A 25,959-nucleotide genomic window follows, 5' to 3' on the forward strand; every position below is an offset into this window, starting at 1 on the left:
GAGTTTTATCAGCCGCAGCACTTATTACAGCCCACAGCGTCCTCCACTGCCCTTGTCTCAGAGGAACCGGAAGCTTGCTGGGACTGCCTTTCCGCCAACACTCCTATGACCTCAGCATCTTTGATGAGCTTTCAATGGAAAGACTCACCAGAGTTGAAGTCACTTACCATTCTCGATATTCTTCAAAAACCAAGGCAGGGTTGGCTCCCTTTCTGTTGCAGACCTATACGTAGTCACGGTCGTCGAGGCACATGACCACGCAGACACTGCTACACTGGTGTCGCTAGTTGTGCTGTCATGCCGAAGACAGATACTCCGGGCATTGCTTCTTAATGCACATACATGATGATCCTGGTCTCGACCCTTGATCGCATAGCTATTAGACTCTCCAAAGGTATGATGACGTCAAATGTCATTCATGAGTTCATAATTCACTTAGACATCCTTTCTCTGCTTCCATCAACACAGACAATCTCAACACATACTAACATCATGGCTCCATCTGGCTTGGCAATTCTCTTAGGTGCAGGTCCTGCTACCGTGAGTGCATCTCCCACCATGGGATCTATCTGTACTAACAGTGTGAAAGGGCGCTGGCATTGCACGTGTGCTGGCTGATCCAGCTCGTGGTAATATGGCCGTCGCGTTGCTTGCTCGACGATCTGAAGTGCTGAACGACTTGGTGACTGGGCTGAAATCGTCTCTCGACAACCCGGTCGTCGAGGCCTTTCCCTCAGACACCTCACCTGACTCTTTAAAGAAGGCTTTCTCAGACATCCGTCAGCATCAGTCTTTCAACGGCCTCAAGTTGCGTGTAGCCATTTACAACATCAAGCACTCTTCTAAAAAGCCTTTCCTAGACGAAACATATGATCAATTTACCGACTCGTTGGAGACCTATGTGGGTGGAGCCTTCACGTTCGCACAGGAATCTCTCAAGCGTTTTTTCGCGGACCATGGAGAATCGACTCTGGCAGAAGGCTCCTCCAAGAAAGGTACGCTGATCTTCACTGGCACGCTTGGTGCTCTGAGATGCAATGCCGAATTCGCAGCATATGGAGCTGGTAGATCAAGCGTAAGGCAGCTGGCACAGACACTTGCTCGCGAATTCAGTGCAAAAGGTGTCCATGTGGCACATTGCATTGGCAATGGGTCTATCGAAGACAAGAATGGCGAGGATCAGAAGAGCGGCAAGAAGATCTCAGCTGAAGCTGTTGGAAAGACATACTTGTGGCTTTCGGAGCAAGAGCCATGCTTATGGACTCACGAACTCGATATGAGACCCGCACAGGAGAAGTTCTAAGCGGACTATAGGTGTTGTTAGGTCGCCAACCTCCGCAACCGCCTTGTCGACCCAGGCCTTGGGCTCAACAGAATTGCGCTGCTATCTTGTATAACCGTATCTATCGTTAATAATGCCAAGGTACCAAGATTAATCTCTTGTTAGCGGCATCCGCCTGATTTTGATTGTCACTAGAGTCTAGACATGAGGAAGCGATAGTAAGGGAAGATCTGGACGCCGCCAACACCAACGCAGGATATTTCTCCGTCACGCCACTCGGTTGCGGGGGGCTGCGGATGACTGGCAGGTAGGGCATGACAGGCGGCCTGCACGCATCTACTCGATACTCTCGAATACTGCTCTCATACACACAGTTCTGTCATCACAACAACCATCCACAGGGAGTGCGATACTGAAAGTTGTGATTGCTACATCGGTCGATCACTGAAAAAAGCTGAGCGGACGCCAGAACCACTCTTCTGGTTTGAGGTTTATAATCTTGCAAAGCCCAGATTTCCTGATGAGGATCCTAACGAGACGAGCTCGTGCCTCGGAAGCTCTTGGATCCGTCGGAAGTGGTACAGATGATACCTCAGGACTTGCTCATGAATACATCTCGATATACCAAAGACACGATTTGACACGCCGGGACTGATGCAGATATCGAAATTGAATCCCCCTCCCTTCTCGCGACCCATTCAGCCAACTGGTGAGCGACCCGTGCTTGTTACCATCCCATTACATGTTTCCGCATCCATTCGCAGTGCTTCAGCTTGGAAAGAATTATTCATTATTGGGTCTGGCTAGAGGACTGTGACGGTTTGGTGAGTTCTACACGGCCATCAAGAGCGACATGCTTGCCTTTTGAGTGGTTGTCCGGACAGCAGGACCACCTGGCTCTCGTGGAGACTTTCTACCTTCGGACAGGCAAGTGCCACAAGCATCGTGTGCTTGTGTCGTCCAATGACCGCAAATGTGAAAGTACGTGCATTGATGTTTGAAGAATCCTCCTTGGCCAGCACTCATAGTGAGCAAGACTGATGCTATATTGCAATACGACAGAGGCAACAGAGGATGCTCAGAACTGATAGCAATCTGCTCGGATGTTGGCAGGGCCTACCTTATAAGATCCTGACATGATCAGAATCTCACTGTCTTGTCAGCAAGAGTGTGCCGTTCGAGTGCATGCTGTTGGTCCTTTGTCGTTTTCTATCTCCTCTTCGATGCAGTAGACACAGTGTGGGAGCGCCACGTTGTTATTGTAGGTTGAATGTCGCCGTCAAGAGCGATGCTGTTGGTAACCAATTTATCGGATAGACTTGCAGCTGTAGACGCCAGAAGAGGGGTGCATACCATCGACGACGCGCAGTTCGATGAGAGTCAACAGCACCAACTGATCCCGAGCAGCTGAAGACAGCACACTGAAAGGCCCGTCTCTCGGTCTTACCACTTTGTGATAGACTCCACAGGATTATCGCTCCGCGAAGCACAGATGTCAGTCAAGCCGGGGCTAAGCACGCGCCAGAACTTCACACAAGCTCGTCATGCTCGTATCGAGAACAAGCTTCGCGGTGTTCACATGTGCCTATCCAAGGGACGAGGCGAATGTTAAACTATTCGGCGAATTAAACAGGGCACGGAATAATGTTTCGTAGAGACTTTGACCCAATCAAAGTCTGTACCCTGATAATCAACAGCAGTCGCACCGACTCGCACGCGGGTGGATAAAGTCAGCGAAGAGTTCAGGCACAAGTCTTGATGGAGACAATTCAGGCGGATTGTACCTGGCCAATGTCCAAGGGGCCGGCCAGAGATAAAGGACTGTGGGCATCCTGGCGCCTCATCAAAAGAAAATGATGTGCTCATGCCGCAATCATGGATGCGGAGAAAGGCCGTTGCGACCCTGCGGGGTTTGGAGTAGATCTCGCGTAAGAACATGTTGTAATGCAACCGAGGTGGATGTACCTCGACGCTGGAAACGGACGCTGTTTTGCAGCATCTTGAAGATGCACCTATGCTATGAGTGAGGGTTCTCGGAGCAGAAAGAAGCCGCGTAGAAGATTGGAAAACAATTTGAACAGGGCCTTACAAAGATACGATAACAACTTTCATTGGTTAGGTCCCACCTAGATAACAAATGTGCACCGTGCACTCAGACCTCGGTAACGGGCGCCAGAGGCAGACAGCAGAATGGAACCCACGCGAAGGCAAGAAGAAGACATGGGGTGTGGATATGTAACGGGCTTTCCCTAGCTCGACACATCCAAAGTCAATAATAATAGGTCCCCAGGATGTCGCCTGACATCAAAAGTGTTTTCGAGTTCCCTGAACCTCCTCAAGAACTGTCCCTCCTCGTCCAAACACACTGTCTTGTCTGTTCCTTCGACATCTGAATCCACTTATCAGCCCCCACATCGTACGAACCATACTCGGCCCGGCATCAGAGTGGCTGTGTCTAGATACGACGTTCGATGAGGACGAATTGACGCTGTGATACTGTTCACCACTCTCTCAAGTCATTATGACAACGGCTTGTATCAAGGCGGAAGCCGATGTTGGTGTCGAGCCCAAGCCGACCATTAGGAAACGCAGAAGGAGGACGACAACGACAGGAGCGGCCGACGACTGCTTTACGTGCCGGAAACGAGGTGCCCCATGCGACCGCAGGCGGCCATACTGTGGGCAGTGCCTTGAAATAGGAAAAGATTGTTCGGGATACAAGACGACGCTGACATGGGGCGTGGGCATCGCTAGTCGAGGGAAACTGCGAGGCTTGACATGCCCTGTGGCCGAGAAAGGCGATGGGCCGGTCGGTGTTACCAAACGAAATAGTGTATCGCAACCTCGAAGGAAGCCGTCCACCACCGCTCCTACCTCGGACAGGCCTGTACCTCCACGTATAAACATCACCACCAACCCTGTGTCTCCTCCAACTCAGGAGCCTCTCCACACCCCATCTTATGGCTTGCTATCCCCACTCGACCCTCAACAGCCCATCTTCTGGCAACCTTTGCAGCAATATACACAACCCGACCTTCCGTCGCCAACCTCGCCTTATGACAATTCCCGTCTGGTTCATCAAAGAAACCCTTCCGAATATCCTCTAACACCAGTCTCGCTGGCCTACAATGATGGCTTGCAATCTTCTGCTAGTTACAGCCTGATGGATCCCTCGCCTCGGTCTGTCTCTGATTCTTATTCACAACCGCCGGCCTTCTATCCCGATCCGCCATTAGAAGCCCCTAGTGCCACTGAAGATCTGACTTTCTCTCAACATTCTGATGCCTCTTTCTTCGAACCTTCATACAACGCCAACGGCGCAGATTACAATCAGAATCTACAATCAGAACCCTTTGATTACACTAACCTCGATCTGACCTTGACGAATCCCGAGCAACCCATCAACTCTTTACCAGAGCTAGCCATGTCTATTCCGAGGGCTATGGCCACCTCGTTATTCTATCACCTGTCGCCAAGGATGCAATATTTGCTGGACTACTACGACAAACATATCTGTTCTGTTCTCGTTGCCTTTGACGATAACATCAATCCATATAGGATGCACATTCTTCAGCTCGCCACACACAACGAAGGTCTCCAGAACGCTCTTGCAGCTCTCTCGTTGAACAATATGCGCATGCGATTACATAAGAGAACCCCTCCTAAAGGCTTCATCCAAGAGCTGGACGGTGAGCAGCAGGACAACGATAACAGCATCCTAGCTCGTCCATCACCTGAAGAAAGCTATTACAAGACAGTATCAATCCGTCAGTTACAGTCTCAACTGGCTGACGCGGTTAATGCTCAAGACGATTCTGTCCTTGCTATATTGCTCATTCTATGCTTGTTCCACGTCTGCGACAGTGGATTCTCCAAGTTCAAGACACAGCTTGAGGGTGTGCAAAAGTTGCTGTCGATGCGCGATCCCGGTGTTACAACTGGCTTCATTGGTTGGGTCGAGATGTTCTTTGCTTGGTTCGATGTCATGACATCGACTGTGAACGACAGAGAAACAGAGATACAAGGCGACCGTCTAGACATGCTTCACTACTCCTCTAATCTTGGTGCTCTGGAGCAGTTCTCTGGATGTGATGGTCGCTTGTTCAAGTTGATTGCTCGTCTCGGACGCTTGAACCTTCTGTCGCAAGACCGTCCTGTGCGTCCCGATCCTCGGAACTCAAAAGCATCTTATGGTGCTACCACGACCCCGAAGTCCAAGGACCAGAACACTTTCGCCGTCCCAAAAGCTCGTCGTCCACGTTCGCAGGTCGAACCTATGGACTTTAGCCGATTGGATGGTAATGGCTGGGGCGCTTTACTAGCCGAACCCCTGGAAGACCTCGATACGATCTATAGAGACCACTCGGATACGCGGCAAGAGTTTTGGAAGGAGTGGCATGATATCCGATCTCGGCTAGAAACATGGTCAATGGATAGTCCATGTCTATCGCCCACTGGTCTCGAGCCTTCTGCAGCATCGCTCGAGCCTGGACAAAGAGACCTCACGCATATCAACGAATCCTTCCGCTCATCCGCCTTGCTCTATACTGAACGCCTTGCCCACCCGTTCCTGCCATCGTCGTCTCCAAAATTCCAGGCACATGTTCGCAATGCTCTTTCGCACATCGCTGCCCTGGAAATCACTTCGTGTGTGAACAAGTTCTTGCTTTGGCCCTTGTTCATTGCAGGAACCGAGTGTGTCGATGCAGCCGATCAGGCACTTGTACGCGACAGATGCATAGAAGTACAGATCGAGAGTGGCTTTTTCAACAACATCTCCGTTCTGGATGTTCTCGAGAAGGTGTGGGCTGAGAATGCCACTCAAGATGCGAACGATGCAGATTCCGACGAGGTACAACGCCGAAGAGACAGTGCTAAAGAGAACGGAGATCGCATACAAGCTTTTAGGTGGAGAAAAGCTATGGATAGGGTTGATGGCGAGTATCTTGTCATTTAAGCCTTCGATTTTTATCAAAAAGTCATATGTACACAGAATTGCACATACTAGCATGAGAAACGAAACGATCCAGTCACTTCATTGCAATTTCTGTCAATATTGTGCAGTTCAAAGCTACACGCATTATACGTCTTGATCACGCGGTGGAGGTGAAGAAAGACCCCCAGCACATTACTACCTAACGTCCAACATCACTCAGCTACAGCGACTGGTGTTCACAAATCTTTGAATCGCACTTCATCCATGGCATCGCCAACATTCCAGGATTCGTCCTGAGTGCGCCTCGTTTCGTTTTTTGAGGCCTTACACATCTCCATCAAAGCTCCTTCTGTATAGAGCAACCTTGAGTATGTTTCAAGCTTACTCAGAGCCAATATACGGCATGGTCTCGCTGGTGACGCGAATACGCCTACTGGAAGCTTTGAGCAAGAATCTGTGGCTTGCGATCGTACAGATCCAGGATCATTTGACCGAAAAGCCCGTTCGCCCACGAAAACCAAGGTCGAGTATAGTCTGTTTGATTGAAAGTGTTGATGCTCTCGTGAATCAGACCAAGACCATCGGTACTATTCAGGATCATGGCCAGTTGTTCAGTGATCTCGGTGTCATTGTCGCTGGTCAGTATGCGCACGATAGAAGCCATGGGCCAGGCATATCCAGGACCGTTGTGAGGACCTCCTATAGCGCTGATGACGGGACCGTGCATCCAGTAAGGATTGCGGGTACTCAGCAACAAAGAACGTGTGTTCTGATAGACTTCATCATTAACGTCAAGATAGCCCAGGAAAGGCGCAGATAGAAGCGACGGGATATTGGCATCGTCCATGATGTTCGCACAGCCATAGCCGTCAACCTCGTAAGCATATACCTGCTTGCCATTGACAGTGACGATGCCGTGCTCTTTAATGCCTTGTCTGATACTAGAGGCAAGCTGTGTCATTTGCACGGAAGTGACAGCACTTGCTGAATTGTTGAGCGCGAGCATAAGAGGAGCAGTCGCTTCGAGGTAGTGAGCCAGCATCATGTTGGCAGGAATGAGATATTGGTAGATAGTTGCGTCATCCGAAGGTCTGAAAGCTGAGCGCAACAAGCCGGTTCCACCACTGTAGGGATTGCCTAACCCATCGTTCGCCAGAGTTTCGGTCGCGCGATCACTTACTCTAGTGAAGGTGTAGTTCGACATTTGTACGCGACCATCAGGCTCGTAAGTTGAAGCAGACTGCAGGCTCTCAAAGATCTGGAAAACGTGGTTGATAGCCTCAATCCAATGGTGCTTAGCAAAGAAAGCAACATCTCCCGTGGCGTTGTAATAGTCCGAGCTGATCTGTAGGAAAGCGGCCAAAGAGTCCAGCTCGTATTTGCATTCGAAGACAGAAGCGTTGTCGTAAGTTGGAAAGACAACATCTTGGCTGGCTGAAGGGTTCTTTGCAGGAGCGATGCCGCTCTCGACTGGTGGCTGAAAGGCATTACAGTAGGGCGAGGTGAGGAGGTAGCGAGCCTGCAAGTTGATGACTCCACGGAACAGAGAGGCGAGCGAGTCAACAGAGGAGTTTGCGGTCAGGAGGGGAAGGTAAGACTGCATCTGGTTGCTGCTGTCTCTCAGCCACATGGCATCGATATCTCCAGTGACGACAAAAGTAAGCTCCTCATCAGGTGTATCAGCAGCATAGCCCTTCCAGCGAATGGCCGTATCGAGCGTGTTGGGGTAGGCTGCGATGAGTGAGCACCAGTATTCAGCAATGGCAAGTAGTACCTACCATTGAGAAACAGACGGAACAGATCTAGGTCAGGAGTGGCATGCATGACGTCGAGAATGACCTGGTCTTCAAGGACAGAAAGGTTGAAAGTACGGCAAGCAGGATCAGGGCGTTGGTAGGATATGTTGCGGACTCCTCCTGAGTAGGGGTAGTGCCTGACTTCGGCATAATCAAGATAATCAGGGCATTGAGCAATGGCAACGCCAAAGAACAAAGCTAGGAACGAGAGCAGATTGGGAAGCATGGTGGATGATTGTCTTTTGAGAGAAGCTGGAAAGAAAAACGAAAAGAGGAAACAACAGAAGGTTTTTAAGAGAGATGGGAAAAATGGCAGATGACGGGCATGGGTAAGAGAAGTGGGGGACAGGAAGGAAGCACCTGCCTCTGTTGAGTCTTGACAGTACCTATTGAGTTTATGCATCGATCGGCACATGAGCATCACATGGGCAACACATGGTGAAAACTTGTTGTTTGTATACGAAGATGCGGGACATCAAACAGTGTATTTTGACAAACAGCACCAGCACGAATGAGACACCATGTCGGGACTGCGGGGCAGGGATTTACAGTTGCATTCTGAGGTTGCGTCACGATGTGGGTAAATAGAGCGAGCGGAGAGCTTGGCAGTCTGGTGCGAGGAGTGACTCTGGAAGACTCGGGAGTTGTGAGAGCCATCTTGAGTGGTGGTGCTCTGCGGAGTGGAAGGCAGGAGTGAAAGTGAACAGATGAAGAAGGCATGGATGACGGTGGGGTGAAGACTGACGTTGTTGCATCTCCAACTCGGACTTTCTCGAGTCGAATATTCACAACTCGGCCACACCAACAAAACACAGTTTCAACACAACATAAAGACTATATCAATCCCCTCCGTCCTACTCGGGCCTACGACAAATACAACTCTGAGTGCCATGGCTTCGCAGGCAGCTACTCTTCGAGGCGACGAGTACTCGTCCCGTCTGCCCACTCCACCGCGTATCGTCGTACCGCCGCCTACAGCAAACATCAATCTGGCCCCCGAGTTCAACCTGCATCCCATCGCTCAGTCGGGTCCGCTTTCTGCCGTCAACTACGACAAGATGGTGACAGGCAGCCTCCTGGACTGGAGCTACGAACGTCGCCGTCAAGCACAACAGATCCTCCCCTTCCTCTACCTGGGTCCCATGAGTGCCGTCAAAGATCGCGACTTTCTACGGACTGAAGGCATCACACTACTCATGGCTGTCCGCCAGCGTCACTCGTTTGAGAGCAAGATTATGCAAGCCGCCCTCAACGTCGCCGACGAAATCAACATTCAGAAAAAGGCCCTCGACATGTCCAGTTCCTACGAACTCGTCTCTTCCTTCACACGCGCTGCCATTGTCATCAACGACCACATGAACTCTACCCCCAACGCCAAAGTCCTCGTCTTTTGTGAAAGCGGAAACGAACGCTCCGCTGCTGTCGTCGCTGCTTACCTCATGGAGATCCTGGCCGACGTCGATCACATCAAAGCCATGCAGATCGTCCAGGCACAACGTTTTTGCGTTAACTTCGATGACAACGTCAAGCGCCTTCTACAAGGCTACTGGGACATTTTACAAGCCAGACGTACTACTGCCAACTTCAGCGCCAGCGGAAGGCCCAAGCGACTCCTCGAAAGGGACATGGACAATGATGGTATGGACATTGACGAGTCTGGTGACGACGGCGAGAGGTTTGAAAGCAGAACATTTGCTCCTTTCGTGGACACTGCTTGATGAATCCTACTTCGCCATTCTTTTGTTTTATGCATAGCGTTTGCTTTTACATCAAGATACCCCTGGTTTTTGTTTGCTCGGCGTCATCGGAGGCTTACTTATGGTCATGGTTGGTAGCACCACAGTTATTGTTTTGCTCCTCTAGGGTGCATATTTACGGCGCTTTCATATGCTACTTCGTTTTTTCCATCACAGTACTTGGTGCCACAATCAACACGTTCCTGCCATTACACATTGACTGATACAAGGCAAAGCATGGGGTATATACGATCATCTTGCCGCCTTTTCGTCGTCAATCTGCTTTCTCAAATCACTGAGCACTTCCTCTCTCTTTCGTAGATGTGCTTCTAGACCATCGACTTGCTCTTTGACCATTGAGATCTCATCACTGAGACCCTTCAAGCCTTGGCCAACCTTTGATCTTCCCTCGCCTGTTTCAAGGTCACGCAGCTCACGACGCTTCCAGTCGAGCAATTGCTCGAGCTCGCGCTTCACCAAGGCAGGCTTGCTATCGTCTCGCCTGCCTCCACGTTCCCGCCGCCTCTTTGCTTGCTCTTCCACCTTCTCCATCTTCTCCTCGAGCTCTTTGAGTTGCTTCTTCAGGCGCACCTCCTCCCATTCGGCATCGGTGCGGGTGGCCGTGAAATCGGTGCCTTTGGGTCTGTAGGCACCACGATCACCAACTCCCAGACGACTAAGATATGCGTCGCCAAACTTCTGCTTCTTGCCGCTCATGGTGTTGTCGTCACGTTTGGTACCCCAACGATCGGCGGCGGTTTGTACCTTGTCGACTTGGTATTCAATACGACCCTGTTCGAAAGTGGCGCGGAGACTTGGGGGGACTGAACGGGGGAGACGATAGCCTTCATGGCGATTGGCAAGCATGTGGAGGAAGACAAGGCATTGGTCTCTACCAATAGCTGGGTCGCTACGCGGGTTGACAAGATTCCAGGCACTGCGCATGTCTGTGTCCGGGACTTCTAGGGATTCGTAAAGAGGGTTGAGAGAGTCAAAGGTGATGCTGCCATCGCGGGGATCGCGGTTTGCACTGTAGATTTCCTCGTATTTTGTGCGGTCGGCCGGAGGCATGTACCAGTCGAAGCCATCTTTGAGGCCTGGCGTGTCGTCTTCGAGGTCGTCGACCTGCTCGAACTGGGGTTGGCGACCCGAAATGGCGTGCGAGGCTTGGATCAAATGTGCTTTGCTTTCGGGGACAAGCCAGTCTGGCAATGATGCCGGGACATCCATGTATTCCTGACGAGCAATTGGTTAGAGTGCAAAGTGGAGGGTGGTTATGGGCATATGCTTACACCGTTGACCAGATCAAAGATCAAGCGCATGGCTACGCAGAACTCCTCGAAGTCGAGACTGCCATCACCATCAACATCTGCCAGGTCCCATACTCGCTCCAGTTGGTCGTCGCGCAATTGACTGTTCTTCAGGACCGAGGCTGCCTGGGCACCATTGAGGTGTGTACCACCATTCGAGAGCGAGGCAAAAATCTCCCAGTAGCGTTCAACCTCCCATTGCTCGATGCGCTTGGTCGCCATGGTGTGTGAGAATGTGTCGTTATGACGCTAGGGGATGAGGCTGTAGGATGCGGCTTGATTGACGTGCTGGGTGCAGGTGGCTTGGTTGACGACGGTCCTCAACACCCGTGTGTATTCGTTGTTGCGCTGTGTTACGATGTATTCAAGACAGCTAGCTATGTGAGCACTGCCGAGCATCCGCAAGGTATCTGGTCTGGTCGCGTTCCTGGACCTGCGTGAGCATCCATCGGCGTGTGACGTCCACTTGGCTCCGACCGCCGCCCATTGCGCCCCATCCCCAAGCTTCCGCCCCTTGCACCTTTCACCTGCACCGTATCGTTGTGTACGACCAACACAAATCCTTAGTACCTGGTCGATGTTTTACTCCCACGGATACCACGGCTATCAAACTCCACCCTGCCATGTGTAAATACGCATCAAGGGCCTTGTATCGATTTCGGACTTGACCTACCATTTTCCGCCGAGTCTTGCGCGTCCTGCTGCTCGAGTACCGCTGACTTACCATTATGCTTGATCAGATACGGCACAACAACTTAGCTCTATTGAATTCTTGTGCGACTTCCGCCCGAAAGCATCGCAGAAGCATTCCCTCAACCTTGTTGTCTCTTCTTCCAAATTGTCATATCTAGGAGAATCTTCTTCATCATGACAGGCGCAACACACATCTGGCCAAGACATTGAACCTTGGATCACCACTCATCAAGAACGACTCTGATCTTGCCCACTCTTGTTTTCGTAGGTTCAACGTGACAGGAAGCCATCTCAGCTCCACCATTGCTCCGACATGGAGATCCTTCTTGCCTTATTCCCGCACAGCATGTCGCTAGTCGTCCTTCCAGACAATACACACTCCCTGCTGCTCGTGTTCACAACACCTATTTCTGTGTGCTCAGCTCGTTACAAGAGTACCCATGTCTACCTATTCCCCTACTAGCACCGCTCTCAGATCACTGTCAGCACTACGCTTATCAACACGACTCTGCCGTCACTCTATCTCCATCCCTGTTCCTCTATCGTACACCAAGCTCCACCTTCAACTTGATCTATACTTGAATCAGCCATCTGCGTAATCTTGACATTGTACATACCAAGCAATGAGAAAGCCGTCGAGACAAGCATTCGTCGACGCCGTGGCTTTCTTGGCCTTGCGCAGGGCTGATGCTGCATACAGTACTATTCTTGTAGTCAAGACCCAAGGTAACAGCCTTTCTTACCACGATTCTTCGATCCTTCTTCAGCTCTACATTCACGGCTGCCCGCAACCTTGACTCGGAACATCTCAAAAAGTCCGTAGCACTGGTAAACTTTGTTCCACTTTAGGTAATATCTATGCCGATCGTCCCGAGATTTACCACTAAGTCAGGTACGTCACTTGCTAATACTCCGAAAGGCTGCGCTGATCAACTTCTAGAGGAGTAACATGCATGAATCTTCGGGTGCATGGCCTTGTCTGTTTGGTGGCCCACATGCCACGGTTCGCACAGTATCACGGATCTGATTGCTCCAAAGTATGCCGCTCTGACCCCCAACATCTCAAGATCCAACCGTAATAATTTGCATTTTAATGGGTCTCTACACGGAAGCTTGTTCACCATGGCTCCTGCGCAGCCTTGCATCCTCTGTTCGCAGCGGCTGGGCTTGATATTTGCCTGGCAATGTGGATCTGTGTATACGCTATCCACATTATGCTCTGGAGCCGCTCTTCCGTCTGTCGAAATCAAGTTGCCATGATCCTGTGTATATAAGGCCGAGTCAGACGTGCTTATCTTTTTATTCATCTTTCCCATCACTGCTGGCAGCATTTGCTCCCTACATATCTGGGAGTAATTTTCTTCTCGACCAGTCCTATTAGAACCAGTCCTCAGTGTCTGTTCTTCATCTGTTCAAGAAGCAACAATGCATCTCGGGAGCTTCACCGCCAGCTGCCTGTTGGCATTGGCGTCTGTGACTTCCGCTGCTACTCCCGCAAGAAAGTACCTATGGGGTAGAGATGGCATGGGCAAGATGGTCCGTCGTCAGGCCTCTTCAACAACGTCTTCGGCTGCTGTTAGCACCTCGAGTTTGGTCGCAGATAGCTCTTGCTCAAATGGTCCATATACCCGCGCTTGCTGGAAGGATGGCTTTTCCATTGCCACAGAGTATGTGCTCCTTGTTATTATCGCCACCAGGTTTCTGCTTACAATCTCTTCAGTTTCGATCAAAAGTTTCCTACTACTGGAAAGACTGTCAGCTACAATCTTGAGATTACCAACACGACATGCAACCCCGATGGAGCACACGAGCAACAGTGCCTCTTGTTCAACGGACAATTACCCGGACCTGTTATTCGAGCCAGCTGGGGTGATACTCTCTCGATCACCGTTACCAACTCCATGCAGAACAACGGCACTTCGATCCACTGGCACGGGATAAGACAGTACAACACGCCTGGAATGGATGGAGTGAACGGTATTTCTGAATGTGCACTTGCACCGGGCGAAACCAAGACTTACACCTTCCATTGTACGCAATATGGTTCTTCGTGGTATCACAGCCACTATACCAGCCAATATGGCATGGGCGTGGTGGGAGCTATCTTGATCGACGGGCCAGCTACTGCCAACTACGATATCGATCTTGGTACCTTCCCGATGATGGATTGGTATTACCAGAACGCTGACGTGGTGAATGCTCTGGCCCTCATAAATGCTCAGAAGGGAAGTGGAGCACCGCCTTCAAATACTCTTTTGCTCAACGGCACAAACGACAATGGCCCCGGCGGCAAATATCAATCAGTCGCACTCACCAAGGGCAAGAAGCACCGTCTGCGAATCATCAACACTTCGGTTGATACCCACATGATGGTCAAGCTTGATAACCACCCTTTCACGATTATTGCTGCCGATTTCATTCCTGTGAACCCAGAGCCTGCTCCTGAGTGGCTGTTGGTCGCTATCGGTCAGAGGTACGATGTGATAATTGATGCAAACCAGACATCAGGCAACTATTGGTTCAGAGCCGAGGCTGCTAATGAATGTGCAAGCGCGAGCGACGGCAATGGTCGTGCCATTTTCAGATACGACGCATCTAGCACTTCCGTGCCTGAGGACAACAATGAGACTCCTCCCCAGTCTGAGTGTATAGATCAGCCCACAACCCCTTACTGGAAGCAGTCCGTCGACCAATCCACTTTTGAAGCACAAGCAAAGACTTTGAGCACTGGATTCGGTGACGGCGTCACAGTCAATGGGGAGAACCTGCTCCTGTGGCATTTGAACACCACTTCCATGTCGATTCACTGGGATAGACCAACGCTTGGTTATATCTTCAATGGCAGCACAGCTTGGCCTCAGGAGTACGATGTGATTGAAATCCCCAACGAGGGTGTGTGGACATACTGGGTCATTCAGCAAGTATCTGGGTCGCCGCCCATAACTCGTACGTTTCCATCCTACTCAAGCTATTTTGTGGTATGCTAAAATGACTAAACAGACCCCATCCATCTCCATGGTCACGACTTCTTTGTACTCGGACACCAATCATCGTCCAACTTCGATGCGTCGACCATGATGAATCAGCTGAATTTCAAGAACCCCCCTCGTAGGGATACAGCTACCTTACCTGCTTCTGGCTGGCTCGTCGTGGCCTTCGAAGCCAATAACCCTGGTGCTTGGCTTATGCATTGCCATATTGCCTGGCATATCTCTGAGGGTCTGGGAGTCCAATTCCTCGAAGCGAAGAACCAGATTTCATTGCCTGACCAGGCGCAGTTCACGCAACAGTGTCAAAACTGGAAGCAGTACGCTACTCACATGGCTTTCCCTCAGATTGACAGTGGTCTGTAACTGTATCTGTCGACGGTGTTCGAATCGGCTTGCATGAATCTTCGTGAACAGATAATGTTAATGATCAAAAAATGATATTTTCGCAATCATTCCATCAGTCGTCGAGTCACCCAAGTAGAGCGACTCACTATTCACCAAGCAATTGGCCCTTTGATATTTATTACAAATGTATCAGTCTGGCCATACTCACCCGAAGTCGCTAACATGACCGCAATCAGTGCACTTTCGCTTGCAGGACCAGCTTCCTCGTCATAATTGCTGAACTTCGTCTTCTTTTGCAAGCAACGATCAGCAGCACAATAGGACAAATACATGTCGTCAATCAGCTGTCCTGGACGACGTATCTATACTCTTTCTACTAATCCATAATAGTAGGTAAGAATAATGGAGATAGTGAGCAGGGTTACCCTCGCATCTAGGCTCTAAAACCGATGCTGACAGGAGACAAACGGGGTTTGTGGACTTAAAGAAATGAGCAGTAAGACATGTATTACAGCAAGTAGATGAGTATCGAATTGATGCCTTGAGCTGATGGTCACTTGACTGTCATGATAATAAGCCAACCGACAGCGTGAGATGGCTGGCAAGAGTTGCATGAATCGTCGGACACCTCGTGCCTGCCCTCGAATGGTTCAAACAATTCGACAGTCATGGGTCGAAGCAATCCCTCTGATGCTTCCAAAACACGCACGACCTACACGATACTGAACCTAGGGGATGATAGAGAAGACGAAGAAGGGGTTGTAAAGAATAGTCGTATGTCATTGGCTGATCTGGAATCTAAGATCGGCAATTTAGATCGTGACACCAGATCGCGACGCGAAGCAACGCGCGAACGTCATTCAGGAACACGTCTTGTCCTCGAATAATTGCTGAAGACACGGAGAAAGTGCATCAACCACTTTTCACATCCTGTTATCAATTCCCATTTCGCCAACATCTTAGCTGGATAATTATTTGATTCTCGATTTTTTCAAACACAATATTCAATTATCATGGCACGTCGCTCACAAGGAGCTGCCAAAGCCGAAGATGCAGCAAAACCGACCATCCCTTCCTTAGAAACGGAAAAGAGCGAAATCTCTTCCAACATGGAAGCAGAAGAAGCAAAAATGGCAGAAGCTCGCAAAATCAAAGAAGAAAAACGTGACCAAGAGCTTGAAGCAGAGAGACAGAAGGACTTGAAAGGTGGCAAGAAGGTTGTCGATACAAAGTTCAAAGCCCTGGAATATTTGTTGAACCAGAGTAAGCTATACTCGACCATCATGCTTGCTCAAATGCAAAGACAGGAAGAGGAAGCCCAAGCTACTGACGAGAAGGGTAAGAAGCGCGCTTTGAAGCGAGAGGAAACAGCGGAGAAAGCAGCCGAAGTCAGTCAGAAACGAGCAACACGATCAGCAAACACGGTGCAGGAAACAACAGCGCAAGCGACAGAGGAATCTGCCACTGGAGGCAGGAGAAAATCAGCCAGAGGAGCAGCGGCAGCAAAACCCAAGGCTGGCAGTGGAAAGATCTCCGACTATCTTAACAAAGACGACTTGAAAGCCAAGGCCGGCGATAAATCAGTAAATGAAGCTCTTGCTGAAGAGGCCGACTCTGGTGTCAAAGCTGGCGACATTGGAGTACAAAACCTGCGATCTGCTAAGCAGCCTGCTCTTGTAACTGGTGGTCTGATGCGTTCGTATCAGCTGGAAGGTCTTGAATGGCTCACATCACTTTACGAGAACGGACTGAATGGCATCCTGGCTGATGAGATGGGACTGGGAAAGACTATTCAGACAATTTCATTCCTCGCCTTCTTACGCGAGAAGGGCACTTATGGACCATTTTTGATCGCATCGCCTCTGAGTACAACAAGCAACTGGGTCAACGAGTTCCACAAATGGACTCCTGATATTCCAGTTGTCCTCTACCATGGGTCCAAACAAGAAAGAGAGGAGATCCGTCGGAAAAGGTTCAAGAATCCTGGCAGCAAAGACTTTCCAGTCATCTGTACTTCTTACGAAATCTGCATGAATGACCGCAAATTCCTTGCCAACTATGGTTGGAAGTTCATCATCATTGATGAGGGTCACCGCATCAAGAACCTCAACTGCCGCTTGATCAGGGAGCTGCAATCCTATCAATCAGCCAATCGACTGCTGATTACTGGCACACCGTTACAGAACAACTTAACCGAGTTGTGGTCTTTGCTGCACTTCCTCATGCCCACCATCTTTGACAAGCTTGAATCTTTCGAGTCGTGGTTCGATTTCTCTGCTTTGAACCAGCGCAATGGCTACGAAGACATCTTGTCCGAGGAGCGCAAGACCAACCTGGTAACTTCGCTTCACGCCATCTTGAAACCTTTCTTGCTACGCCGAGTCAAGACAGACGTCGAGACTTCTCTCCCAAAGAAGCGTGAGTATGTGTTGTACGCACCTCTTACGGCTACCCAACGAGAGCTCTACCAAGAGATCCTGGAGGGCAATAGCCGTGCCTACCTCGAGAACAAAGCCGTTGAGAGCTTGAGCGGAACCACCACACCTCGCAGCACTCGCGGTTCCAGCCTCAAACGAAGCAGACCTGAGGAAGGAAGCGCGACCCCGATCAAAAGCGTCAAGTCCAGTCGGGCGTCTACTCCAGCAACAACGACCAGCGCACGAGGCAGCAGACGAGCCAAGAAAGCTCAAAACTACGAGGAGTTATCTGACACTGCTTACTTTAAGCAAATGCAAAATCAACAGTCAGAGGACGAAGAACAGCCACTCGACTCGAGCGAGGAGGAAGCCCAAGAACAAGCACAAACACTGGCTCTGGCTAAGAAACTGATTGGAGCTAAGAAATTGCAGAACCCCGTGCTGCAGTTGCGTCTTTGCTGCAATTCACCTCATAACTTTTTCTATCCTTTCGTGGAGGAAGACAATAGTGATGTGGACGAGACACTGGTCACCGAGAGTGGCAAAATGCTCTTGCTGGACTCTCTGATGCCAACACTGCTAAAACGTGGTCACAAGGTGCTCATTTTCAGTCAATTCAAGACTCAGCTCGACCTAATCGAGACTTATTGCGAAGTCCTACGTGGATGGAAATGCAGCCGCATCGACGGCGGTGTTTCGCAGCCAGACCGACAAGAGCAAATCGCTCAATTCAACTCGACAGAATCCAAGACCAACATCTTTCTCTTGAGCACCCGTGCAGGTGGCCAAGGAATCAACCTTACAGCTGCAGATACAGTCCTCCTCTTCGACAGCGATTGGAACCCCCAACAGGATCTGCAGGCACAAGACCGTGCCCATCGTATTGGCCAAACAAGACCAGTCATCGTGTATAGATTCGCAACCAAAGGTACGGTCGAAACACTGTTACTGGAAAAGGCAGAGTCAAAGCGAAGACTGGAAAAATTGGTCATTCAAAAAGGCAAATTCAGATCGATGCGTGCAGGTGAAGTGTCGGGTGCCGAGTTTGCAGAACTGCAGCAGTTGTTGGCACAGCAAGATGGCGAAAGAGTGGAGCTCGAAGAGGGAACCAAGGGCTTGCTGTCAGAAGAGGAATTGAACACCTTGACGGACAGAAGCGAAGAAGCTTATGAGCGGGCAGAGAAGGGCCTGGACGGTGGTGACAAGTTCAAGGCTGTTGAAACAAAAGCAGGTGGTGAGGGCTTTCTGGAGGCTATGAGTAAATGAGGCACTAGACGTAGATAGAAGCGTTTCCACATTACACGGTCGACAAATTGCAGGCGACCGTAGTCGAATATGTAGCCAGGGGCTAGTTTCTTCAGCCGGGACCCCAGCGCCTTCTATGAGCGAGCTATAGGAAAGTGCAATGCGAAGCCATCTTCAAATCTCTTCAGAGACTATTCCAAAATGTGTCTTGATTTGCTAACCGATGCTATCATGCGGCAATGCGATAGCTCGTCTATCATGAGTACTCTTTCTGTGTATCGTAAAGCTATTCAAATGTGGGGTATCTGACAAGAATGACAAGAACTTTTCTGTTTCTCCTTCAATGCTTTTTGTGAACCGAGACTCAATCAGTCTGCGGCTCCGAATTCATCTTGCGACGGCGCAGATTTAGAAGGCATGAGCAAACGTATCGCGGCCATCTACAAGGGCATTAGCAAATCGGTACGCACGAACGATACAAGAAGGTACTTACTTTACGACCAACTGCGAAGACTAATCTTTTACCTTCGGCATCCCAATTCAGACTTGGTTCATCCCCTGTTTCATCACCGTTTGGTAGATTGTTCTCATCGCCTCGGTACCAATGTGTTGCAGCGGCCCGCCATGTGAGAAGAGGTATGGATCCGGCGCTGAGGTCCCAGATTTTTACAGCCTCTTCACTTGCTACGGCCAGACAGGAACCTGCAGGGGACCACGATAAAGCCAAAGCAGCTTCGTGAGGGCCCATAGTAAACTCGTGCAAGGTCTCACACAGGTCGGAGGTAACTCTATAGACTCTGACGAGTCCAGAATCGTGAGTCACGGCAAGGCGCCTTGACGATGACGAACTGCTTGTTTTCGAAGTGTCAATCGGTTGGAATGCCATGGCGGTAGCACGTTTGCTGGCAGGACCTTCAGTGGGGAAGCCAGGCAAAAGAGTCCAACGAGGGCTAGTCTTGGCGAGCAATATAGTGCAGTCATCGGACGATGAAGTTGCAGCAACAACACCGTTCACAGAGTCATATCGTACCTTGTCCCACTGCTTATCTGTAGGATGCGAATACTGAAGAGCAAAGTTTCTGGTGCCGGTAGAGGCAAAAGAGTCGCCATTCGCATCAGCACCATTAGGTAGTGAAGCATCATGAATTTGATAAAAATCGAGACGATTCTCACCACAGACAACGATTGAGTCGTCAGAGGCCCAGACAGCATCAATAACGGGCTGGTTAAAGAGCTTGACTGCGACAGGATCTAGCGAGGTGGTGGTTTGACTAGCATCCCAGATCTCGACCAGACCACGTTTCATATTTGTCGAGACACTCAACAGGCGGGTACCGGCATTGTTGTAGCGTAGAGCGACAATTATGGCAGAATGCTGGAGCAGATAACCATGAAGATCATACAACCTCTTCGTGCCTTGAACAGTAGCGTCAAACATAGACCTCACGGATTCGTGACTGCCGTCTGGTAGGCGGCGGGTAGAGTCAAGGGCACAGGTAGCGTAGCGGCCAGAAGGGTGCCAGCAGGCAGCCGTGATGACGGAGCCCTTGGGCATGGTCTCGGCGTCGGTATGGTGAGCACGCTGTGTACCGTTCTTTGTGTGGTGTGGCAGGTCGTAGAAGCGACACAAAGATTCTCCTACAGTGAGCAAGCGGGTGGATTGGGAGAGTTGAGGATTCCACAGAGCATGCATGATGGAAGCGTCGGGTTGATCCAGGGCCCAGTACATGGTCTCGGACTTGGACTTGAGCTTCTTGTCGGTCTGAGTGGCAGATGAGGTGGTGGGGATGTGTTCTGGCTCCGGGGCATCAGGTGTAGGGTCGGGGTCTGCGTCTTGATCATGGTCTTGTGGTGTAGGATCGATGTGCATGCTGTCTGGGTTGAGCGAGTCATTGCTCTTGCGTGAGCGTTTGGCAGGAGGGAGCGGAAAGTCATGTTGATTCGTAGAGGGTCGTCTGTCGGTCGAGGAGCGATGGGCGAATTGTCTGGTGGTCAAGTTGAAGCGTCGCGACTGGTTGGTGACCTGGGAGAGTAGTTGGTCGTGGAAGATGGCATCCTGGATGATGTGGACCAGCTCGTGCTGCTTGACGAGAGGAGCAAATGGCAGCTTCTCGGGATCGCCATATTCTTGCGGACGATGCCAGTCTTGGTGCAGAGCTCTCGCAGCGTTCTCGTGTCCTGCTTCTTGTAGATAGCGGAGGATCAGGTAGTTGATGTGGTCCGAGCCCAGAGCGCCGTCACCCATTGCGCCTAGAGGGAAGAAAGAGCCTGCTGCCAACTATGTGCAGATACCGATGACAAGAACTCTGATGCAATTGACACTTGCGATAAAGACTGGCTGAGAAGGTATGCGATGCGACACATGCGACCAACCTCGACGGGCAAGGACCAGCCAGTTCTACCGGCATGCCAAGCTATATTACTAGTGTCCGCTCCGCCATGCCCGCCGTGCTTCCCTTGTTCGCTCCCCGCCAAAGCTCAAAGAATGTGGGGGCTGCTGACGCGCGACAGGGAAGCTACGTTGTTGATTGATTTGACCATGTCACTCGCTGGACTTTCTGCCTTCTTGTCGCCATGCCAATCCGCATCAATCTGCCCCCGCTGACCCGCGCACTATTGCTCCTCCTGCTGATCTGCTCTTTGCTCAATGCCTCGTTCAGTGTGCGCAGTCTCATTCGCGTTCAGGCCGTCCCTGCCCTAGCCATCATCCCTGCGAAATCGTTGAAATATCCATGGACCGCTCTTACTGCTGCCCTGGTTGAGACCAACCTCGCCAGCTTTGTCATATCCGCCGTCACCATCTTCTATGGAGGGAGATATCTAGAACGCGCCTGGTCCACTCAAGAATTCGCAAAGTTTGTCCTGTTCGTGACCATGATCCCGAATTTATTGACCTTTGTTGTCTATTTCCTGTGGTTCTCCATCACAGGAAGTCAGGTCCGAGCGTGAGTCCATCTCTGTTGCCATAATACACAAACTCCTTGCTGACATGTCGTTATCAGCAACACCATCATCAATGGCAATGTTGCCCTCGAAGCCGCTTTCCTTGTCGCTTTCAAACAGCTCGTCCCTGAACACACCGTGTCCCTCTTCCGTGCCGCCATCCGTATCCGTGTCAAACACTTCCCTGCCGTCTTTGTCTTGCTGAACAGCTTGTCTGGCCCCCTACTAGGCACTGACACCGCTTTCTTCTTGTCATGGCTGGGTTTCTTGACCTCTTGGATTTATTTGCGTTTCTACAGAGTGTCCCCTCTACTGGCCACAACTGCCACGGGCGAAGAAGCTGTTATAAAAGGCGATGCTAGCGATGCTTTCGCTTTCAGCCAATTCTTTCCCGACTCGATCCAGGTCATTCTCGATCCTTTGTGCGATTCGGTCTACAAGACTTTGGTGGCTTTCAAGCTATGTGTGCCATTCTCTGAAGAAGCCATCGATCAAAGCAACGAACAAGCTTCCGCACGCGCTGAAGGTGGACTACCCAGTTTGATGACTGGCGGAAGAGGAGGTCATGTTGGAGGGAGGCGAGAAGAAGCAGAGCGCAGGAGGGCACTTGCCTTGAAGGCCCTCGATCAAAGACTGAACGCAGCTGCGGCAGCTCGTACTCCTGCCGAATCACAAACAGCCGAGACAGCAGGTACAGCGGAATCTACAACTGCATAAATTTGATGATGTTTGCGCTTTCCGAATGTCCCAAAAAGAACCAACAATCGCGAAGCAAGTTCAAAACACAATGCGATCGTATGTTTGAGATGATCGTGCCCTAAGCTAGCACACAGCGTACTCGTACATTTCTAAGGTTCGTTGCAGTCAAAGTGCCGTAGCAGTTCTTGATCCATGCTGTCCCTCGCGCTCCCAAACAAAATATGTAGCAAGTCCCTTCCCAGAAAAAAATCCATATCTTTTCTCCTTATACGCCTTAAACAGGATAGGATATCGTAGGCCTCAGCATGGTGATTGAATCTTCCAGCTTCTCGGCTTGGTATGAATAGGCGTGCGAGCACGACGGAGATAATGTCGATGAGTGGTTCGAATGGTGTAGATATGGATTGCTTCAATCCATGCGCTGATCCTGGACACGGCTTTCGACATAGAAGCCAGAGTCGGGCCTCCTGAGTTCCTTGAGTTCTTCCGGAGAGAACTTCTGATCAACCTCCTGGACGTCGACGAGTTCCTTGACGGCAAAGATTTGACCGGCGACCTGTTGCGATACGGGGTGGTAGACGGTCTTCATGCGCTTGCGCAGACCGAGGGCTTTGAGGACGCCCGACGCCTGCTTGGGCAGGCCGATTGACGAGCGAAGCAGAGTGATGCGGAAGTACGACATGGCTGTCTGTAGAGTATCAGTACAAGATTCAGCGGCGGTACGAGTCTTGTTTGCTACTCACGAGGAGGGTCGCGCAACAAACAGTCGGGCTGGAAATGAGAAAAGCTGATGGCGGCTGCAAGTGCAATTGATGATTGCATGTCGGCCCGCCGATTTGTTTCCTCCGATCCCCGCAACCACCACCTCCGTGTACGACTACTCCCACGCGTCACTTGTAGATGCATCTGTGTGTTGCTGCTTTCTGGACAGCCAGTAGCACACGTCTTCTCTCACCATGAATGATACCGACGATGTTACCAACAGATTGGCCGAGCTCCTGCGGCATCCTGACGACTTGGACAAGATCGCATCATTGAAGAGTGAATTCACGCGCAAGAAGGCCGCTGTCGATGGCCAGCTACGCATAGGTCTCAAGGAGCAGCTCGAAATTACCCAACAAGGAATGTCCAGCATCAACGATGGTCAACATACTGTCAACTTGATCAAGGACGAGATGATCAAGATCGATCGTCTCTGCGTTGAGGCCCAGAACATGATCCAGGACTTTCCATTTGTCGATAAAGTGGCTCAAACACATCGCAACTTTGCCCAAGTCGAAGATATGAAGGCCCAGATCGAGTCTTTTGGTCGCAATTTGGACGATCTCGAAAATTTGCTCCGCGAGGATGATGAAAACACCGAGAATCAAGACAATCTCCTTGCTATACATTATGGCCTTACCAAATTGCGCGACATTCGGGATATTGCTTTGGACTCGATCAAGTCTTCAACTGAAGATGCTGGTACCGAGCTCATAAACAATCTCCAGCTTGGCGAGACAGGTGCCACTTTGCAAGACCACTTCACCAGGCTGGATGATGTGATCGATTGGTTTGACGAGCACGTAGGTTCTGCATGTCTAAACCTGATTCCTCTCGTGCAGTCAGGCAATAATGGCATCATCGTACGTTTGGCCTTGATTGTCGAGAAAGAAGAGGAGAAAGACCGCCAGGTCGAAGCACTTCAGCACGCCCACCGCGAGTTCAAAGACCTGGCCTCCCGCTTCAAGTCCATGAATGCTGGCCAAAAGGAACTGCGCGGTTACAAAGACAAATTCCTCAAAGCCATCGAATACAACTGTCAGGCTCAATTTGACCAAGCTGGAGAGACTTTCTTCGAGGATCCGGACAAGCTGGAGAAAAGCGTGCGCTGGTACTTCAATGATCTCAACACTGTCAAATTGGGCATGCAAACTCTCATGCCTAAAAAGTGGCGTATCTTCAAGACCTATGTCGGCATATATCACAAGCTTATGCACGACTTCCTCATGTCAAAGGTCCAGGACGACCAGCTAAATCCTCCCCATATGCTAGCCATTGTCCATTGGGTCGCCAAGTACTATGCTAAGATGGATAAGCTTGGAGTATCTGCTGATCAACTTCATCCTCATGTCATAGACGACCGAGAAGCAGACATTATCCGTGAATACAGAACTCTCATCACTAATGCTGTGGAGCAATGGATGGATCGCATGTCGACTACTGATCGGCAAACTTTCCTCGAGCGCAAAGAGAACACGCTCGACACAGACGCAGAGGGCCACCTACGGACCAAGACTTTGGGCGATTTGTGGCGCATGCTGCGTGAACAACTTACTGTAGCATCCTCTTCTGACAGACCTGATGTCGTTGAAGGTGTCGTTGAGTCCATGATGCGTGCTCTGCAATCAAGACAATCCATGTGGCAACAACTCATCGATTCAGAAACACAAAAGTATACTTCGCCCACAATGCCACAGGCCGAGCAAGAAGGTCTGCAATCATTGCAAGATTGGCTGGTTGCAATTGCCAATGACCAAATTGCATGCATTGATGACCACGAAGAGCAGGGGCAGATATCATACCTCACAACTTTCAGACGCGAGTACGAAACGATCGTTACACCAGCATACGCGCTGTCGTCAAATACTGAGCTCGACACTCTGCGTGACGGTTATGTCGATCTCGGTACACATTGCATAACCCTCTTCACAGCTCTTATATTCTCCGTTGACTTCCGAGGTATTCTTGCCGAGTTCTTTACTCCTGCTTGGTACAACAAGAAAGCAATGGCTCAGATCATCTCAACCTTTGAAGACTACTTGGCTGACTACTCTGACGTTTTGCACCCGTCTCTGAGGGATGTTCTCGTCGAAGAACTTGCCGATGAATTACTGGTCCGTTATCTGTCAGCTATTCGCAACCGAGGAGTCAAGTTCCGACGTGGCGATCCCTTCAACGAGAAGATTAAAGACGACGTCTTGACCGTGTTCAACTTCTTCTCGACTCAAGAGGCTTCCTTCCCGGCCATTAAAGACAAATGGAGAGCTGTTAATGCCTTCGTCGAGCTTCTCAATGCCGAGAAAGGACCCGCAGTCGCAGATGCATATGAACAATTCAAGCGGGAAAATTGGGACCTGCAGATTGGTTGGGTCGAAGCTGTTCTGAGAACTCGTGATGACTGTGATAGGTCTTTGATAGGACTCGTCAAAGCCCGGGCTGCAGAAGTCGAAGTCGAACGAGGTATGGAGACCGTTATGAGCAAAGTGAGATGATAATGACAAGACTGTTTGGTTGTTCTGCATTCGCACTGTGCGTGGACTTGCGCTCGGCGCGGAGGCCCGCATTGAGTTTTGGTTCCTGCATGGGTATCTGCACAGCTGTTTATTGGTGGCGTGGCGTTTCTCCAGGTAAGGTCCAAAAAAGATACCCGGTTTGATTAGAAACTCTAGATATAGCAAGAGGACCGTACTACAATGTGCTGTCGGACATTGATTCTCTTTAACTCAAGCACAGTACATTAATCATGCTCAGGTGCAATCACATTTTGTGCCCCCTTTTAGCTTTTTCCAATAATCATGCAACAGA

General features: G+C 50.3%; 11 protein-coding genes across 11 annotated transcripts; 7 read left to right on the top strand and 4 right to left on the bottom strand.

The window, feature by feature from the left end:
* Positions 1–492: 492 nt before the first annotated feature.
* Positions 493–1,303, top strand: M437DRAFT_74918 (NAD(P)-binding protein; the record flags this gene model as incomplete). The annotated part of the gene is made up of 2 exons (XM_041026325.1): positions 493–540; positions 590–1,303. The coding sequence occupies 2 exons, from the start codon at positions 493–495 to the stop codon at positions 1,301–1,303; spliced, it is 762 nt and encodes a 253-aa protein (XP_040880030.1).
* A 2,500-nt stretch (positions 1,304–3,803) lies between these two features.
* M437DRAFT_47906 (uncharacterized protein) lies at positions 3,804–6,239 on the top strand (the record flags this gene model as incomplete). Its single annotated transcript, XM_041021550.1, has 1 exon — positions 3,804–6,239. One exon carries the CDS (start codon positions 3,804–3,806, stop codon positions 6,237–6,239), a length of 2,436 nt encoding a protein of 811 aa, XP_040880031.1.
* A 409-nt stretch (positions 6,240–6,648) lies between these two features.
* On the bottom strand, positions 6,649–8,240 carry M437DRAFT_84055 (uncharacterized protein; the record flags this gene model as incomplete). Its single annotated transcript, XM_041028035.1, has 2 exons — positions 6,649–7,949; positions 7,997–8,240. 2 exons carry the CDS (start codon positions 8,238–8,240, stop codon positions 6,649–6,651), a joined length of 1,545 nt encoding a protein of 514 aa, XP_040880032.1.
* A 664-nt stretch (positions 8,241–8,904) lies between these two features.
* Positions 8,905–9,732, top strand: M437DRAFT_74921 (phosphatases II; the record flags this gene model as incomplete). Its single annotated transcript, XM_041026326.1, has 1 exon — positions 8,905–9,732. The coding sequence occupies one exon, from the start codon at positions 8,905–8,907 to the stop codon at positions 9,730–9,732; it is 828 nt and encodes a 275-aa protein (XP_040880033.1).
* Positions 9,733–10,002: 270 nt separating this feature from the next.
* On the bottom strand, positions 10,003–11,282 carry M437DRAFT_47929 (EF-hand; the record flags this gene model as incomplete). Its single annotated transcript, XM_041021556.1, has 2 exons — positions 10,003–10,986; positions 11,043–11,282. The coding sequence occupies 2 exons, from the start codon at positions 11,280–11,282 to the stop codon at positions 10,003–10,005; spliced, it is 1,224 nt and encodes a 407-aa protein (XP_040880034.1).
* A 2,004-nt stretch (positions 11,283–13,286) lies between these two features.
* On the top strand, positions 13,287–15,106 carry M437DRAFT_47553 (laccase precursor; the record flags this gene model as incomplete). Its single annotated transcript, XM_041021474.1, has 3 exons — positions 13,287–13,420; positions 13,474–14,699; positions 14,754–15,106. 3 exons carry the CDS (start codon positions 13,287–13,289, stop codon positions 15,104–15,106), a joined length of 1,713 nt encoding a protein of 570 aa, XP_040880035.1.
* Positions 15,107–16,218: 1,112 nt separating this feature from the next.
* On the top strand, positions 16,219–18,771 carry M437DRAFT_47973 (SWI/SNF chromatin remodeling complex component; the record flags this gene model as incomplete). The annotated part of the gene is made up of 1 exon (XM_041021565.1): positions 16,219–18,771. One exon carries the CDS (start codon positions 16,219–16,221, stop codon positions 18,769–18,771), a length of 2,553 nt encoding a protein of 850 aa, XP_040880036.1.
* Positions 18,772–19,201: 430 nt separating this feature from the next.
* Positions 19,202–20,995, bottom strand: M437DRAFT_47674 (uncharacterized protein; the record flags this gene model as incomplete). The annotated part of the gene is made up of 1 exon (XM_041021504.1): positions 19,202–20,995. One exon carries the CDS (start codon positions 20,993–20,995, stop codon positions 19,202–19,204), a length of 1,794 nt encoding a protein of 597 aa, XP_040880037.1.
* Positions 20,996–21,324: 329 nt separating this feature from the next.
* Positions 21,325–22,410, top strand: M437DRAFT_65633 (DUF1751-domain-containing protein; the record flags this gene model as incomplete). Its single annotated transcript, XM_041024618.1, has 2 exons — positions 21,325–21,695; positions 21,753–22,410. 2 exons carry the CDS (start codon positions 21,325–21,327, stop codon positions 22,408–22,410), a joined length of 1,029 nt encoding a protein of 342 aa, XP_040880038.1.
* Positions 22,411–22,801: 391 nt separating this feature from the next.
* M437DRAFT_47932 (mitochondrial 54S ribosomal protein YmL33) lies at positions 22,802–23,074 on the bottom strand (the record flags this gene model as incomplete). Its single annotated transcript, XM_041021557.1, has 1 exon — positions 22,802–23,074. One exon carries the CDS (start codon positions 23,072–23,074, stop codon positions 22,802–22,804), a length of 273 nt encoding a protein of 90 aa, XP_040880039.1.
* A 274-nt stretch (positions 23,075–23,348) lies between these two features.
* On the top strand, positions 23,349–25,646 carry M437DRAFT_47787 (exocyst complex component Sec6; the record flags this gene model as incomplete). The annotated part of the gene is made up of 1 exon (XM_041021527.1): positions 23,349–25,646. One exon carries the CDS (start codon positions 23,349–23,351, stop codon positions 25,644–25,646), a length of 2,298 nt encoding a protein of 765 aa, XP_040880040.1.
* Between the last annotated feature and the right edge of the window lie 313 nt (positions 25,647–25,959).

This window comes from Aureobasidium melanogenum, assembly GCF_000721775.1.
Source record: "Aureobasidium melanogenum CBS 110374 unplaced genomic scaffold scaffold_9, whole genome shotgun sequence".
In the NCBI taxonomy this organism is placed as follows: Eukaryota; Fungi; Ascomycota; class Dothideomycetes; order Dothideales; family Saccotheciaceae; genus Aureobasidium; species Aureobasidium melanogenum.